General features: G+C 45.6%; 1 protein-coding gene across 1 annotated transcript in view; it reads left to right on the top strand.

Annotated features, from left to right (window-relative positions):
• The window catches only part of CCNY (cyclin Y), a 127,594-nt gene that overhangs the window by 95,908 nt on the left and 15,831 nt on the right, over positions 1–15,855 (top strand). Inside the window, exons 3-4 of the mRNA XM_082843821.1 lie at positions 5,569–5,603; positions 10,752–10,852. Of these exons, the coding sequence (XP_082699947.1) occupies positions 5,569–5,603; positions 10,752–10,852 (136 nt within the window). The remainder of the gene's footprint in view (positions 1–5,568; positions 5,604–10,751; positions 10,853–15,855) is intronic.

The raw sequence follows: 15,855 nt of genomic DNA, 5'->3' as shown, positions 1-15,855 counted from the left end.
AGGTATTGCCAGGCAGGAAAGTGGCGATGGGGTGAGGGTTTGGGACAATGAAAAATGGGAATCAGAAGCAATTTTTTGCGCTGAATGTAGTGCTGTGAAAACAAGTTACACGACTGGCATATTTTCATATTTGGTTCTTGCTTCCTGTGAATTTAGGGTACAGACCAACATCAGTCAGAAATTTTTCTACCTAGATTTGTGTGGAATGGCATTAGAGCCTCTAAGTAGATGACACATATCTTGGTTGCCACCGGGAGAGGGATGGCAGGATTCTCTGACCTAACAGCGTCCCCAGGTGTGAGTCAGGGACTTGCAGCTTCCCCTTCACCTCTGCTCCACCTCTCGTTCCCTTCCTCTCCTGTCTGGATCATCAGGGTATCAGTGACTCTGATCCTTCTGTTTTTTGCTTCAGTTTCTCAAGTGCTGGCTCTTTCCTTTCAGTGTAAACCTACTTGGGTCTCACAGGTTAAAAACAAGAAAAGGAAAAATAACTGACACCGTCTCCCACCTGCCGAGTGAAAGCCCTGGTGCTGCCTCCTCCTTCCCTTTCCCTTTGCTTTCCCACTGGCCGCCTTCTCCCTCCCCCCATTCCGTGGCGTGACCGCTGAGGCTGCTGAGGACACGGCCTCCGGTGGCTGCTGCTCTCATGTGGCACTTGCTCACACAGGCCGTATTGCTGAAGACAAGTCCAGCTAATGAACACTTGCCTTATAAATGATGAAAAGAAATAGGTTTTTTTAAAATAGGTAAATTTGGTAACTTTAAAGACTTCATTCTTTGGTGAGTTGGTCACAGAGAATTGGCTATTTGGAAATGGGTCCTGAGAACCCCCCTGTTTCTTTAAGGTGCTTCTCAGACATCTTAATCAGCTTCTCCATTTATCCCTCTGATGTTAGTGTTTTCTAGGGTTATGTGCTTTTACCCTCTTATCTTTTTGGCCTGTGTACAGCTCCTTGCGGCTTCCGTGTCAACTAGAATGTCCAGCCAGATACTGCTCTGCAGTATTCAAACTCCGTCTGTCCAACTGGCTGCTGGACATCTTTTACACTGAAGGCTATTGGTTCCTCTAACTCAGTGTGTCCCAAACAGAACTTAGTAACTGGGGTTCACCTCCTGCCTTTCCCTCTCCCCAGACCAGAGAAGGCCCTTCCCTCTTCTGGTGCTTGCCTGCTGGCTGTGGTGCTGGAGCCGACCATGCTTGTTTCTTCCAGCTCCAGGATCAGTGACAGCAGGCCAGGAGTTCAAAACAGCCATGATGGCAGTGTTTACAGCATGGAAATTGGCAAATGCTACAAGTCAGGGCATTCTTCTTCTTCTTCTTTTATTTAAAAGGCATCTGTTAAACATTTATCAGCCACCATTGCATCCAGGTTAATCGAAAGTGTATCAGTTTTTACCTCTTCAGTGTCACCTTAATCTGACTACTCTTTCCCATGCCTGTTGCTGCCACCTCCGTCCATAATTTCTCACTTAGATTCCTGCCGCAGCCTGTGGCCTGGCCTTTGACCTTTTCCCTTCCCAGTCCTGTGTCTACGCTGCTGCTAGGTGAAGAGACTTTCTGTAAATCAGATCTGATTATGTCACTTCCTTGTTAAAATTTTTTTGTGGTTCCCCAGTTGCCTTGATGTTAAACTCCAAACGGCTTAGCGTGATATACAGGCTGTTGGAGGTCCGTCCTCCGCCGTCGTTTCCAGTCTGTTTCCTTTTGCACTGTGTCCGCCACGCTGGATCGCTTGCGGCACCCCAGGGTGCCACTCGCCCCCTGCTCCTTTGCGTTTAGCTGGGTTTTCCCTTCTGTCTTCCACACAGCTCATCTCTTCAGTCTTCAAGGCTCATTTCTGCTATCACTTCCTCCTTGAAGGTGTTCTTGACCCCTCAGGCTAGATTAAGTGGTCCTGAGGGTACCCTGTGAATATTTCTTCATATCTGAACCATATTGTGGTATTTAAAACTATTTCCTCATGTGTATCACCAACGAGCTCCTGGAGGGAACGGAACGTGTGATATTGGATCTCAGTATCCCTTTGCCTTGCTCTGCCTGATACAGAGGATGTGTTCACCCTAGGTGGTTGAAAGGAGGGAAAGACAAAGCCAGGAGACATTCTTGATTGGATTGTGATCTGTCTTCACTTGGGTAAACTTCCATTGCCATTGCAGCACTCCCTCCACTTCCAGGAGTACTAGAGCAGTTAAAACCTGTGGGTTCCATGTGCTCCAGTTGTGCCCCCCTGACCCCAACCTTGGAAGAAGTGTTGTAATGTGAGCTTATAAGCACACATTTTCATTTGAATCTGGTGATCTCTTCTTGAGGTCGATGTGCTCCTTTGCAGTTCAGGATAGGCTTCTGGGTGGGAGACCATGGATGGGGCCATGGCAGTTATGCTGGGGCAGCTCCGCCCGGACCACGGCCTTCACAGCTCTCTGCTCTGAAGAACCCTCGTCCTCCTTCCTTCCTCAGCACTCGGCCTGGCAGCCAGGCTCTGCCTGCCACGCTCCCCGCCACCAGCTGTTCCGTGATTCTGCTTTAGATGTGCCTGCATTAAGTCATTAGGAGCTTCCTGGCTGTTAAGTTCCTTTTCCCTCTGAATAGCAAAGAGATTTAGGCTGGGCTGACTGTGATCACGGAAGGCGTTCCTGATCAGACCTCCCCAGCTGGCTGAAGTTAGGGAGGTCCTGTCCCAAGCCCAACGGACTGCTCTCTCGGTCATTTCCTCACGCATATGAGATGTCAGTGTGGACTTTCTTTGTATGAGAACCACTCAACAAAGAAAGGACCAAGGGCTCCTTGTAGTGGGAGAGGAGGTGCCTGTGAGAGATTAGTCTGCTCAGCCTGGCCTTTTCGTGCTCTCATTTCTGCTTGTGGGGGAGAATTGCAGTTGATTTTGTCTTTTCCTTTTCTATTCCATTTTAATTTGCCGTTTTCAAAGACATGAGAGCCTACTCTTTTAAGTATTAGGAGAAAACAGTCAAAGTGTATTTTTTTATTTTAATTAGTTTGGTTTTTAGAAAAGTTCTTTGCTTTAAGAAAGAAGTTGGACAAAAATAAAAACCTGTGTGTGTGTGTGTGTGTGTGTGTGTGTGTGTGTGAATGTGAATGTGTGATCTGTGTGTTTTTCAGGAGTTCCTTGAAATATTTAAAGGAATAAAAGCAACTTGTCCCTTGAATGACTTGAAGCCAAAGTAGAAAGACTAAAATTCAGAAATTAAAATATGAGCTCTGGTTTTCTTTGCACAATCATTCAGAAACACTGACATTGAGAAGTGTTTTGTGGCCTTCCTCTCTTTGGGGTCCTGCTTTTGTTCCTGGCAGTGTTGAACTCCTGCATGATGAGAGGACCAGCCTTTTAGTTCTCCTGTAGTCAGACATTTGCAGGCAGCCGAACCCTGTGCCTGTGAGGGTCCCAGTTCTCTTTATCATGGTCCTGGGTGCCCTGTTTAGGGTGCCTGTCTCTCTAGTTCCCCGTCAGTCACTCTGTGTGTCTCCCCACAGCTTCCCAGTTTCCACAGGGGATGCTTTTGCAGTGAGATATTGAAGAATCTGTAGGAGCCTAAAGCTCTTATGCTGCTGAACTTCATGCTATAAACCATGGAAAATAACTTTTAAAAACTATGAACTCCTTTAAACATTTTTATGTTGACCATACCAATTTTTCATGCTATCAAAGGATGTAATTTCTGATGTAAACATTGGTATTTTAAAATAAAACTGTCCCTCTTTTAAAAAATGTTTCAAATAATATCTTAATACCATGGTGATTTGATAATCCACCATCAGCAGTCATTTAAAAATGTATGAACACGCTCTTCTTTAACAGTTGGAAATTTCATATCATTCCTTTCATCTTGAACTTGTATTTCCGTGCCATTTTCTTCATAGAATTTTATCCTAATGTAATATATTCGATTTCTAAAACTCACTTGTCACACTATCATACTTCTATGAAAATATGGATCTCACTTGAATTTAATTTTTATTTCTCATAATTATAAGTCTCTCAGTGTTATAAATAAATTCTGGATTGTGGTATCATTATTGTTAGTTCCCAGTTGATCAAAACAATACAAGCATTAAAACGTTAATGAATAACTATTAAACAGAAAAGTGAAATAATTTTTGGAAAAACATTTCTTACTGAGATGTTTCTGTGTATGACTATTACATGTAGCTGGAACGAGGTGCTAGTCATCAGATCTTCTTGTTTTTATGGATGTGTAAGTGCTGAAGAGTTTTGTTTATACACATCAATAGGTGGGGATGGAAGGAGTTTTGTTAATCACTAAATTCTTTCTACTCTATTTGGTTTATATGTCAAAAAACTCCAAGGGATTTATCATCCAAAATAATTCCTGATAGCTGCAGTTCAGTCTTCAGTTTTGTTGACAGTAAGGAATTGGAGTCCACTTATTTGCCAAAGAGTTTCTCACCTGGTTGTAGGAGCTCCGCACTTTCGAGTTTCTGGGAAGTACACCTGAAAGGCTTTACCAGCCATGTGAATGACTGTCACTTGTATCCACTGCTCTTGTCATCTGGAGGCGCCTGGTCTAACCCAATGCGCTCGGGAGCCTGGGGAAGCACCAGCGTTCATGCGCCCTCTAGAGCAGCCTCATCTCCTTGCCAGGCACGGACAGGGAATCGAATCCAGGTTGAATGAAAGAGCCCCACCTGCCCTTTTCCTCGAACACTCGCAACTAGTGTTCCTAGCTTCCCTTTTGATTTAAATATATCTCTGTCCTCTCCAGTGACCTGCTCATTACCTGTGTTGATTGATTAGTATATATTCTCAAAAGTAAGTCTTCAGGAAAGAAAATGCAAAACTCAATGTTACTACATTGTCAAAAAGCTCCTCTGGGTTCCCTGTCCCCCTTCTACATCTTTGGGGCTGAGGGGCCCCCATTTTGAGAAACACTGGGATCTGGGGCACGGAAGGCTGGGTGCAGACCACACCTCGCACACAGAGTGTGAGAACAGCATTTCAGAAGGGGCGGTGTTTTTGTTGTGAGTTGGATCAGCCTCCCTGAGGGGGCAGGATGCTCTGGGCGGCCTCCACAGAAGCCGGTTTTCCTCCCCTGCACCAGCACGGAGAGTAATTGGATTCCATGACCAATAATGCTTCCGACATACACTGTCCTGTATTTTAATGCTGTTATGGGTATTGTTGTTATCATATTTCACCCAAATAGTATGGACGTTTATGGGTCTGGTTGGGTTAGAAATAAATAGTCCTGTTATCTGTTGATCATCTTAAATTAGTGGATGCATGCAAGTTTTATGAGATTTACTAGTTGCTACTTTATTTAGTTCTTAGAAAGCTGTTACCCCTCAGTTAACTATGGCTGCAGTGATTTTGTTGGGTGCCATGTTGTCAGTGGGTTTAGGTTTTGCTCTGTTAGCTAGCCGAGGTCAGATCTGCATTTGTGCAGGTTGCATTTCTTATGTAGTAAGTTGAGCATCTGGGCACGTTGGTTGGTGGAAGGATGGGACCTTGACGCAGAGGCCCGTCCTCAACAGCCTGCAAGGGTTTGGCACACAGGCGAGTAACATTTCTGTTGCATCTTTTGTTTTCACAGTGAGAGAAAAACGCAAGAGTCTCTTCATTAACCATGTAAGTGGAGCTGTTTCCCTGTGTTCTTCATAATGACTGTCCAGCGCAGAGAGCTGTCATACTGTGTCTGTGATGGGGAAATGGTCCGTGAATCTTGTTCGCACATGGAAGAATGTGAAGAACGCTGCAGTGCACTCGTGCTCTGTGGGGTCTGTGACTGGACAAGCACGGCTTGGCATTTCTCCCTGGGGCCAGTGTTTGTCCAGAAGCCCCAGACAGCTGCCGATCCTGGGAAGATGTGTGTGGACGATACGGCAGCAGACCCCACTCAGGTCCACGGGAGCACTTCTTTTACATTTCTAATCCTTCCCTCCTACCCGCTCCCCCAGGAGACTTGCTTGCTCTCCTAACTCAGTCCCATTTGAATAAGCGTACAGCTGTTTTCCATGAGGCTGTCTGCCTCCACACACTCTTTCCTCTCCCTCATTGTTTATAGGTCCAGTGGAGTCTGCACGTTCTTTCGACGCTCTAAGAAAGGATAAATTTGACAACACTTTAATTTTAAAAAAATCCAGCTCTAGTCTTTCGGCCATTTTGAGCAGCATCTCCCTGACCTGCTGGCTAGGCATCAAAGATACTTGATCTTTCTTCCTTGAGCAGCGGGTGCAGCCAGCCTCCTTCCACCCCTGCCCCATGGCAACCCCAACCTGTACCCCCAGGACTGTGGCGCCCAGCCACCAGGAGAGTTAGAGCCACAACCTCCTTGCCCTGTAAACTTTGCCCCTTGATGAAGTAGGCGTGTTACCAAATAAGCGTGCTATCGATTCTCCTATCGAGAACAAGATTGAAGTATTTGACTTCTCAGGGGGGTTTTCTCAGGATTTCTAGACTGCCTGCATTTAAGTATTTGTAGAACTTGAAGTACTTGGCCCTGAAGCTTTGTGCTAAACAGACTTAAAGCCATAATATTGTCTTTTCTGCCCTTTGAAAATCTGGACAAAATGCAGTTGGAAAGAAATTCATAGCCAGGCCCTTGCACTCAAGGGCCTCCATGCTCGGCCCGTGGGAGACTGGTGATGCCTTCTTGGGCAATGTCAGTATATATGTGCGTGAACCGTGTTCTAAGGGTCAAAGAGAAGGTCTGTAGTTTTTATCAGATTCTTAAAGCAGTGGCCTCTTCCCTGGCCCTCTCAAGTTTTGAAGAATCAGTGTAAAGCATCTGTGAAATTACAAGCTATGTCTTAAGGAAAATACGCTGAACATTACCGTGCCCTTTTTTATTTTTTGAAAGCTGTATAAACCTGGACATAGAGCGTTGAGAGATTTGAAGAACTCCTTCCGTAAACCCTCACCCCCATTTCTTCGCCTGCTGGGTGCACTGGAACACTTCCCCCCTCATTAGCAGGTCAGCCGAGGAGCCTGCAGACAAGAGGAAGGGTGGGGCGGAGACCGCCTCCGCTGGTCACTGCAGCCCCTTTAAAGTGGGCTGGAGGGAGAGGCAGTTCGGAGGGTGGCTCGTGGGCAGAGCTGCGCCCTCCTCGTGCCAGTCTGCACATCTGTCTCACATGCTGTTGCTGACCTCACGCTTTGCGGTGTGCACAGTCCCAGTGACCTGCCCCATGCTGTGCATCCTGACTCAGAGTGTCCTCTTTCCCCTGTGAACCCTCTCACCTCCCGACACAAAAAGCGGAAGCACACAGTTGTTGGAATGTGCTCAGGTGTGCTTATTCCTATAAAAGAAATTTCTGTGCTGCCTTATGTAGCAGGTGACCAGGGTAGCAGCATGACCCTGCAGACCACATTGCAGAGTAGCATTTCAGCTCTGCCCACGACAGGAGGAGCCATTGGAATGTGCCGTTGCAACCAACTGAAATAGAATTTGAGTGAAATTACCTGCAGCTTCAATTAGGCTAATAAACCAGCTGTGCTTTTTAGGTTTGGGGACACTTGGGTGTCATAAGTTAGAGCAGTAGAGAAAAGATAAGTAGCAATAATAATAATCAGTACAGTCTATTGAGTGTTTTACCACGTTTGTGCCAGGCTCTGTTGTAATTGGTTTAGTGTACTCGATAACCACAGCTGGGAGGTACTATTTATCACTCCCATTTTCCAGATGAGGAAAGTGAGGCACAAAGAATCAGCCAGATGAGCGGTGGAGCCAGCACTGAGGCCCAGGGGACTGGCTTCAGAGCTGCCCTCCCAGCTCTCCTCCTCTGTGCTTCTCAGATGGTCCCGCCAAGCCCCACCTGGACAGAAGTTGTTTAACTTATTTATCTGAAGTCAGAGGGAACACTCTTTTCTGAATTTGGGCCCAACTAAAATTTGTAATTTAATTTGTTGTTGAACTCTGGAATGACCGTTATACTTTGCCCTTATTTATAAAACCTTCTGGGTTTTTATTTGCTTTATCGTGAGGGACGTTGTTTCTTTAATTTCTCCTTTAAGTGTCTGAATAACCTGCTTAGTACATGTTGCTAAGATAATCTACAAAGAGGCTGCTATTTGCTAAAAAGCAGTGGCCATAGGTAAGCCATGTCAGGAGAGGTGAGGGAAGATGATCACAACAGGGAAATAACTTCCACCAGGTGGAGATAAACAAGGGTTTTCTGGCTCCAGAAACACGTTAGCCAGCAGCACATGTTAGCAAGTGAAAGAGGCTGACTTTGGGAACAGTCGCCAGGGAGAGGGCAGTAGAGAAGGAACCCCTGGCTGGAAAAGAGGGGGCCTTTCCCTGGCTGTGAATTTGCCGAGAGAGACTTAAAAAGTAAAAGGAGGCTGCTTCTAAAAGAATTATTATAGATTTTAAAGCTTGAAACCATTTGAGGATAAACCCCTTGGGGGACTTTTAACGGTAAGCTGAGCTAGGGCAAATTATAAAGATTAATATTCTAATCAGCACCTGTGTTTTAGATGTAATTAGATCAACAGTTATAGGAAAATTTAATACATTACAATAGAGATGCTTAGGTATTTTAGAAAGGCTTGTGTAAAGGGCTTTATTTAAAGTTTGTAGTTTATTTAAAATTTGCTGACGTTTTGGTTAGCTAATTAATGAATCTTTTAATTAAAATGTGGAAGTCTCTGATTATAAATTGTGGGTGGCATTGTAGGTGGCTGGGAGTCCGGAATCAACCCCCCGGAAACTTAGGGGAAACTCATGCCTTTTGCTTTGGCCTAATTTTTCTGTAACATCCTCCTCCCCTCGACGACAGCATGCCTAAAGTGAATTGATCATTCTAAGTTAAAGGGAAAAAAAAAAAGATATTAAAACAGAATGAATCAGGAGTTGAATGGCCAGCCTCCCTTACCCTCAGCAAAACAATCACAGTATTTGTCTTAATATTGAGACAGGTGATAGCTGTAAAAACTTTGTGAAGGAATAAAGTAACTAGAGAGTGTTATTTATCAGTTAAGCAAGAGTCACATTGTTAGCTGGACTTGGAGCCAAAAGAATTTTGTTCAAGCCCTAGATCTACCACCTGATAAATGGGGGGCCTTGAAAAAGCCTTGACGTCTTAGTTCTCCGATCTCGTAGAATGACTCCTGTCTACCTGTTCACGTGGTAGACTGAACGGGAAGGTGATCTGCAAACTGATTTTAGCAACAGCTGACTATGTTGATGTTATTATTGTTATTGCTCATTGGATTTATAGGTAAATTTTGTATACTTTTCCAAGTTCAATAGCAAAACTGATGAAAGTCTTTGCAGTGTTTTAAGTATGGATATAGTTTTTTCATGAGTATTAAGCCATAGAAGTCAAGGAATGAAGTGCGTGTGATCCAGGAACTGAAATTTTAAATACTCTAAACCTTGCTTTTGCCTCTTTGGGAGATTTGCTCTTTTTTTTTTTTTTTTTAATTTATTTTCGGCTGCGTTGGGTCTTCGTTGCTGCACGCGGGCTTTCTCTAGTTGTGGTGAGCAGGGGCTACTCTTCCTTGCGGTGCGTGGGCTTCTCATTGTGGTGGCTTCTCTTGTTGTGGAGCACGGGCTCTAGGCATGCAGGCTTCAGGAGTTGTGGCTACTGGGCTCAGTAGTTGTGGCACGCAGGCTCAGTAGTTGTGGCACACGGGCTTAGTTGCTCCGCGGCATGTCGGATCTTTCCGGACCAGGGCTCGAACCCGTGTCGCCTGCATTGGCAGACAGATTCTTAACCACTGCACCGCCAGGGAAGTCCCGGGAAACCTTATTAAATAAGAAGTAAATGTTAAAAGTATCGAACAGGGCATTTGGTCTCTGATGGGCTTTAAAGCTCCTTTCATGTTCATAAACCATGGCTACTGAGGGCTTCGTTGGGGGTGGGCACATGAGGCAGGCAGTGTTGTTATCCTTAAGGAATTATCTTTTTTGGTTGCTGAAAATGACACTTAGATTGTCAGCATAACACCAGGCAAGTGGAGACTTGTTTGGATGATTTTATTATTTTTTTTCTAACATGCTTTGAGCTAGAATTATCCAGATTGATGTCTACTAATCATATTGCCCACATAATTGCCAAAAATCGACTTACTATTCAATTAGATGTCATCCGAGTGTAATTTAAATTCTTTATTCTTTAACAGTATATTTCAGAAGTATATCTTAGTTCTGAAGTTTTCCAAAGAGCTCAAAATTTATGTAGCTGTGAAAAAACCAGGCATGAGACTGCACAGGCACCCTACCTGAAGCTTATACATTGGTAGTATTTTCAAAAGCATCAGATAACTTTCACTTATTTTTATCTTCACCTCCAGAAATTCAAGATTCGGAGATTCTAAATGAACATTGGCTGCATTTTCCATGGTCCCCAAATTGACTGTATCCCAAGAATAGAAAAAATGGGTGCAGTGGACTCTTGTCTTGATCCTGGTGCCTCAATCCAGGATGCCGCCTTCAGCAAGGGCCTTCATTGGTGTGATGAGCGCATACTTCTTGTTTCTCAGTGATTTTACGGACTCTACAGCACACGCTTTGATGCTCGATTGCGAGAGTGTACCGTTCTGATGGAGGCTGGGGGCCAGGAGTGGTGGTGGTGACTTTTCTTTGTGGAAGAACATGGAATTTCATTGTAGGAAGGAAGTGGGTTTGTACTGTTCTTGCTGGTAGTGTTAACATTTCTCACCAAGACACTTTTCCTCTATAGGCTGGTCTCAAGGTGAAGGGGATGATGTTCCTTGGAAGAATTTTGAGCCCTATTTAATTGTCCTTGTCTTGTTGCCATTGTTTTTTAGCATCCTCCAGGACAAATAGGAAGGAAATACAGCTCCTGCTCGACTATTTTCCTAGATGATAGCACAGTCAGTCAACCAAACCTCAAGTATACAATTAAATGGTGGGTATACACATTTTTCCTTAACTGAATGTCTTTTCTTTTCCTTAACTGCATGTCTTTTCTTTTCCTTAACCTGATGGCTAACTGGTTGGTTGTGGGGTCTGGGAGTGGTAAGATTGGGCAGGGGGAGGCCATATTCAAGAAGTCTTTTTAAAAAGTGATTTTGGGAGTTAAAATGTGGGGTGTTCAAAATATTTGTCTATATTACCGTTTACATAAAAAGGCCAAATTCTTCAGTGATTTTAAATGTAGGTTAGAGCATATTTTTGAGTTTTGTGCATACTTTCTACCTTCCCACCTCCTAGTGAAGCCATCCTGGCGTAAGTCTGCTAGTATTTTACCTTCAAGGTGTAATGGGTCCCACTTTGACGTGGGGTTGCAGTAGAAAGCAGGCTTGGCACCGTGGAAGTGTATTTGCCTGGAGCGTGGAGAGTGGGGTTCTGACCTTGGCTGTCTCCCCAGCAGGGAGGGTGGGCTGAGCCCCCTCGCTCTGGTCTCTTACTGTAAAATGGGGCTTAAGGGAGGAAAGGGGGGGGCGGTCTTCGGATAAAATCTTTTCCCTTTGTGGTTTCAGTTCTCTTATTTTCAAGGGGGAGGTGGGAGGGATGGAATGCTGCTTTTTCCTGAAATGTTCCCACTAGCATTGTGGTAGGAAGCCTTGATAAAGGTGCTGGGGTCTGTGGCCTCTGGCTCAGCTATGAAAAACCTGGGATATTTTGCCTCTGCACTCATTTAAGAAGAGTCCACATTTAACAGCAGTCCACGTTAGCGTGTGCGGTGAGTGTTTGTGTTTGTAAATAAGAAGCCTTCTTGTGTTCCAGTGGGCCAGGCATCCAGGCCTCAGAGCCCTGTTCTGCGTGTGCCCACACATGGCAGTCAGGCCTGCCAAGCAGTGGGGACGGTGCCCCCTCCAGGCGGAAGGTGGGACGTGGGCCCGCCTAGAGCGAGGCCGCCTTCTCCCCTATGGGTTGCTTGTTTCTAAGATCTAAACGGGAACGTAGCTTCTTCCCTCCTTCTGTTGGTGGTTGAGGGACCAGCGGGCATCACCCCACAGTGGGCGCTCACGGCTGAGAGCCCGCATGTGCCCTCGCTCCACCGCCCTGCCCTTGGCCGAGCTGCCCTACCCTGGGGCTGGGCTCTGTGCCGGGGTCTGGGAGGTGCTGGGGCAGGAAGCAGGAGCCTGGAGACCTGGCACCTGGCACCCGCTTGAGCCCTAGAGCCCCGCCTCCCTGGGTCCTGGGACCCTCCCTCCAGGACTGGCGGGAGCTGTGGGTTTCCAGGGGCTCGGACTCTGTTGCTCAGTGCTTCACCTGGGGATGACTTCACACTGCCACTGGTTGTGATGCAGACACACCGGGGCCCAGTAGGAGATCTGGGTGACAATTTGATATTTCAGTGTGGAGTCTGGGAGGTAGAAGCTCCGCAGTCACAAGTGCGGTCTGTGAATCAGTGGTTCCAGCTCGCCACACCCGCAAGGCCCCCGAGGGCTTAGAGCCCCACTGAGGTGTGATGTCTGGCCCCGCAGATCCAGGATCTGGAATGTCAACCCCGCAGGGAGATTCTCATAGGTGGCCAAGGCCGAGAACCCCTGGTGTCAGTGAACAACTGCCTTCGAGTTCCCTTGAAAGCTTAACCTGTGGTTAATACCGGGAGGAAAAGAAGCTGGACAGCTGGGCCAGTGATGATGGCTGAGTGCCGAGAGGAGGCATCCAGGGTGGATGCTGTGGCTGCCCTGGTCCAGAGGACGCTTCTCCACACCACCCGGATTTGAGATGCCTTCAGTCAGTCGCTTATTTGTTTTAAAATGTGCCGTTTTTAAAAATGTACATTTTGGACCTGGGAGCTGGGTAGGGTGGGCCCTAATTGTAGCAATACCATCAGAATCTTTCCCTGTAAATTCCCGTATGTCACACATGACCTGGTTCTGGTCATTTTGAGATGTTAGCTGGCCTGGGTAACTTCAGCCAGGGCCTTTGACAGCACGAGGGCAACGAATGTCATGAAGGGCAGGGAGACTGGAAGTCTGAAGGCCCTCCTATTCTAAAATTCTGCCTAACCGTATCCTACACCTGCCAAGGCCCTTGTGACATCCTGTCCCAAGATGTTAAAATTGATACAAACTCATTAATCAGTAGTTCAGCTTCCTGTGGGCAGAGTGAGCGTTCGTGGGCTGAACTCGCCTCCTGATAAACCATGTAGGACCTTGGAGAAAATGCTCTGGGTTCTAACAATAGCTTTCTAAGCTAATTTTAGAAGAAAACCCTTCTGGGGAGTTCCTTGGTGGCCTAGCGGTCAGGATTCCAGGCTTTCACCGCCGTGGCCCAGGTTCAATCCCTGGTTGTGGAACAGATCCTGCAAACCACGTGATGCGGCTGGGGTGGGGGTGGGGGGGAAAGGTTACAAAAGAACCAAATGGAAATCCAGGAGTTGAAAAGTACTCTGAAATAAAATTCATGTTAAAAAAAAAAGAACAAGAAAAGAAAAGAAAACCCTTCTGTAAATCGGGGATTGCCAAAATGAACAAACATTTACGAATTCTGGTTCAGGAATGGGTGGAGGGTTGAGAGTGGCTCTAACTGTCAAAGAGAAGCAGCAGCAGTGTGACACATTTGGGCACAATTCTGTGCTCATTTTTTTCACAGGCATAGTATCTTCTCTGAGAACTTGATTTTCGCATCTTTCTCCTCAAGGTCAATAGCTGTGGTATGAATTTAGAGTTTGCCACCCACCTCCGTGCCCCTGTAACCGACCCAGGCCCCGAATCCTGTGTGAGCACGGGGATGGTGCTCAGAGGACGGGGGGGAGGGCGGTGAGGGCCGCTCGCAGCTGCCCACACCATCCGCGGTCCCGGGCCTGAGGGTCGAGAGCAGCTTCGTACACCCGCCAGAACCCGGCACCTCTGACTTAGCTCTAGGTGAGAAGTACAGCGAGGGTAGTGCCCGCGGTCAGAAACATGTTTTGTTTTCCTGATCAAGAAAATAGCATTTCTTCATTCCCAGCTCCCCTTCCCTCTTGGCTCTGCAGCAAGGGCAGTTGAGCTAACCCTCTGGTCAGCCTGTCCTGGGTGACCTCACCATTTTCTGAGGACATGGCAGACTAAGCAGGCCTCCAAAGCTGGGCATTTGGAGTAAAGCCTGAAGCCTGGAATTGATTCTGTTTTCAGCTGACTGTCCTTTGCCCCCGGCAGTCACTTCTTTCACAATGACCGACTGAACTGGCCTGTGGAGCTGGGCCCAACACGTGCATCCTCAGCTTGGTTTTCTCACTTTCCGGGGTATGATCTTGAGTGGACATTGGCCTACAGACTGGCACTGTGTTTTATGGAGGCCTGAGTCATGATAACGTCCACGCTTGCTTTCAGCTCTGGAGATGTGGGAGACAGTAACCTTGGGGCCCCGAAGACCTTTCACTCCATCTACAGAAGCCGGAAGACCTCTTGAGGTGGAATTATTCATAGGGCAACAACAATAATAATAATAACTTTGCTTTAGAACTTTATATTTGAGATCATGCTTTTATACACTTCATTTGATTGTAATAACCACTCTGTGATGTGGGTTGAATTGTAATTTTTTAGTTGAGGAATTGAAGGCTCTGAGAGGTGGATAAACTCTAATTGATGAAGGAGCCAGTTTTTAAACCCAGCTGGTCTGACTTCAGTGCAGTGGTGATTTTCCTGTGATGTGCTCCCTCACAGGGGAAGCAGGGACCATATTTTTCTCAATCAATCAAAGCAATTAAAGTAATCACTATACCAAACCCAATCATATGAAACATTCAATTTAATCATCACAGCAGGACTGTTAAATGAATAAAACAGTACTTTCTTCCTTTTTTCTAGAGGCAGCATTATAGAATGAAAGGGCATAAAACCATGATACAAGTCGGAAATCCCGACATCTAGTGTCTCTACCTGAATTTTCTTATTTATAAAATAGAATCAGTAACATTTATTATTTCCCATCGCAGGGCTTTTAAGGTACGTGAAGGCACTTTGAAAACTGTACCATTATTTTTTAAACTTCTGAAGTCCCTTCACCCCACTTTCCTTCATCAGCTTAGATGCTTTTCAAGATGTTAGGAGGAAGAGAATATATTACATTTGCTCAGGGATACTTTTAACACTTAGCTGAAATCATTTGAATTAATAGATCTGGAAAGAGAGATTTAGAAGGAGATGCTTTCTTTTGATAGAGTGAGATGAGCTATAGTCATGTTGAGTCGTGGGTGAACATCTGAGCTACTCAGAGTCCAGCGTGCATGCCCAGGTCTCTGAGTGAGTGCCGCCGCCGAGTGAGCTGAGGTGTTTGGGACCCAGCCCTCTACCTCCATGTTGGTGCTCTGGATGGCAGTTTCTGTGCTCTGAGAACACAGTCTGATGCAGCCAGTTAGCTATGTTCTTACAAGCTTAAAAAATAAATTTTTGGCCTCCTCAGTACATTTTAAAGTAAAACAAAAATTGTGGAAGGATCTAGACAGGTTGCAAAAGAGGAAATAATAAAAAATTGGGCAGTCAACACGAATAACCCTGCCAACTTGACAGGTGATCAAAGAAACTCAAATTGAAAACGGTTACACTTTTAACCTGTCCAGTTGGAGAACATTTTTTCAAAACATTCAAGGTGAGTGTTGGTGAAGGGGAGGTGAGACAGACACTGGTGGGGAAGTACACTGGTACAGCTTTTCTGCAAAGATACTGGGATGTATATGTGGGGAGCCTTAACAGTTATTAATGACCTTAGAGCAAGTAATTCCAAGTACAGGATGTTTTCTTATGGAAATAATATAGTCATAGGTCACACAAATATTTATCTGTGGGTATATTCATTATGGTGTTAATCATAATTGCAAAAATATTAAAAATAAATGTTCAATAGTAGGGGGATGGTTAATAAATTATTCAACAATGTAATGGAATATAGTCAGCCATTTAAAGTCACGTTTTTGAATAACACTTTAATGGTAAGAAAAATGTTAATGAGGATAAAAGTGGGATGCAAACC

Source organism: Leucopleurus acutus, assembly GCF_964270905.1.
Source record: "Leucopleurus acutus genome assembly, chromosome: 1".
NCBI lineage: Eukaryota > Metazoa > Chordata > Mammalia > Artiodactyla > Delphinidae > Leucopleurus > Leucopleurus acutus.
The sequence above is the reverse complement of the archived record's forward strand: the minus strand, read 5'-3'. Positions and strand labels throughout refer to the sequence as shown.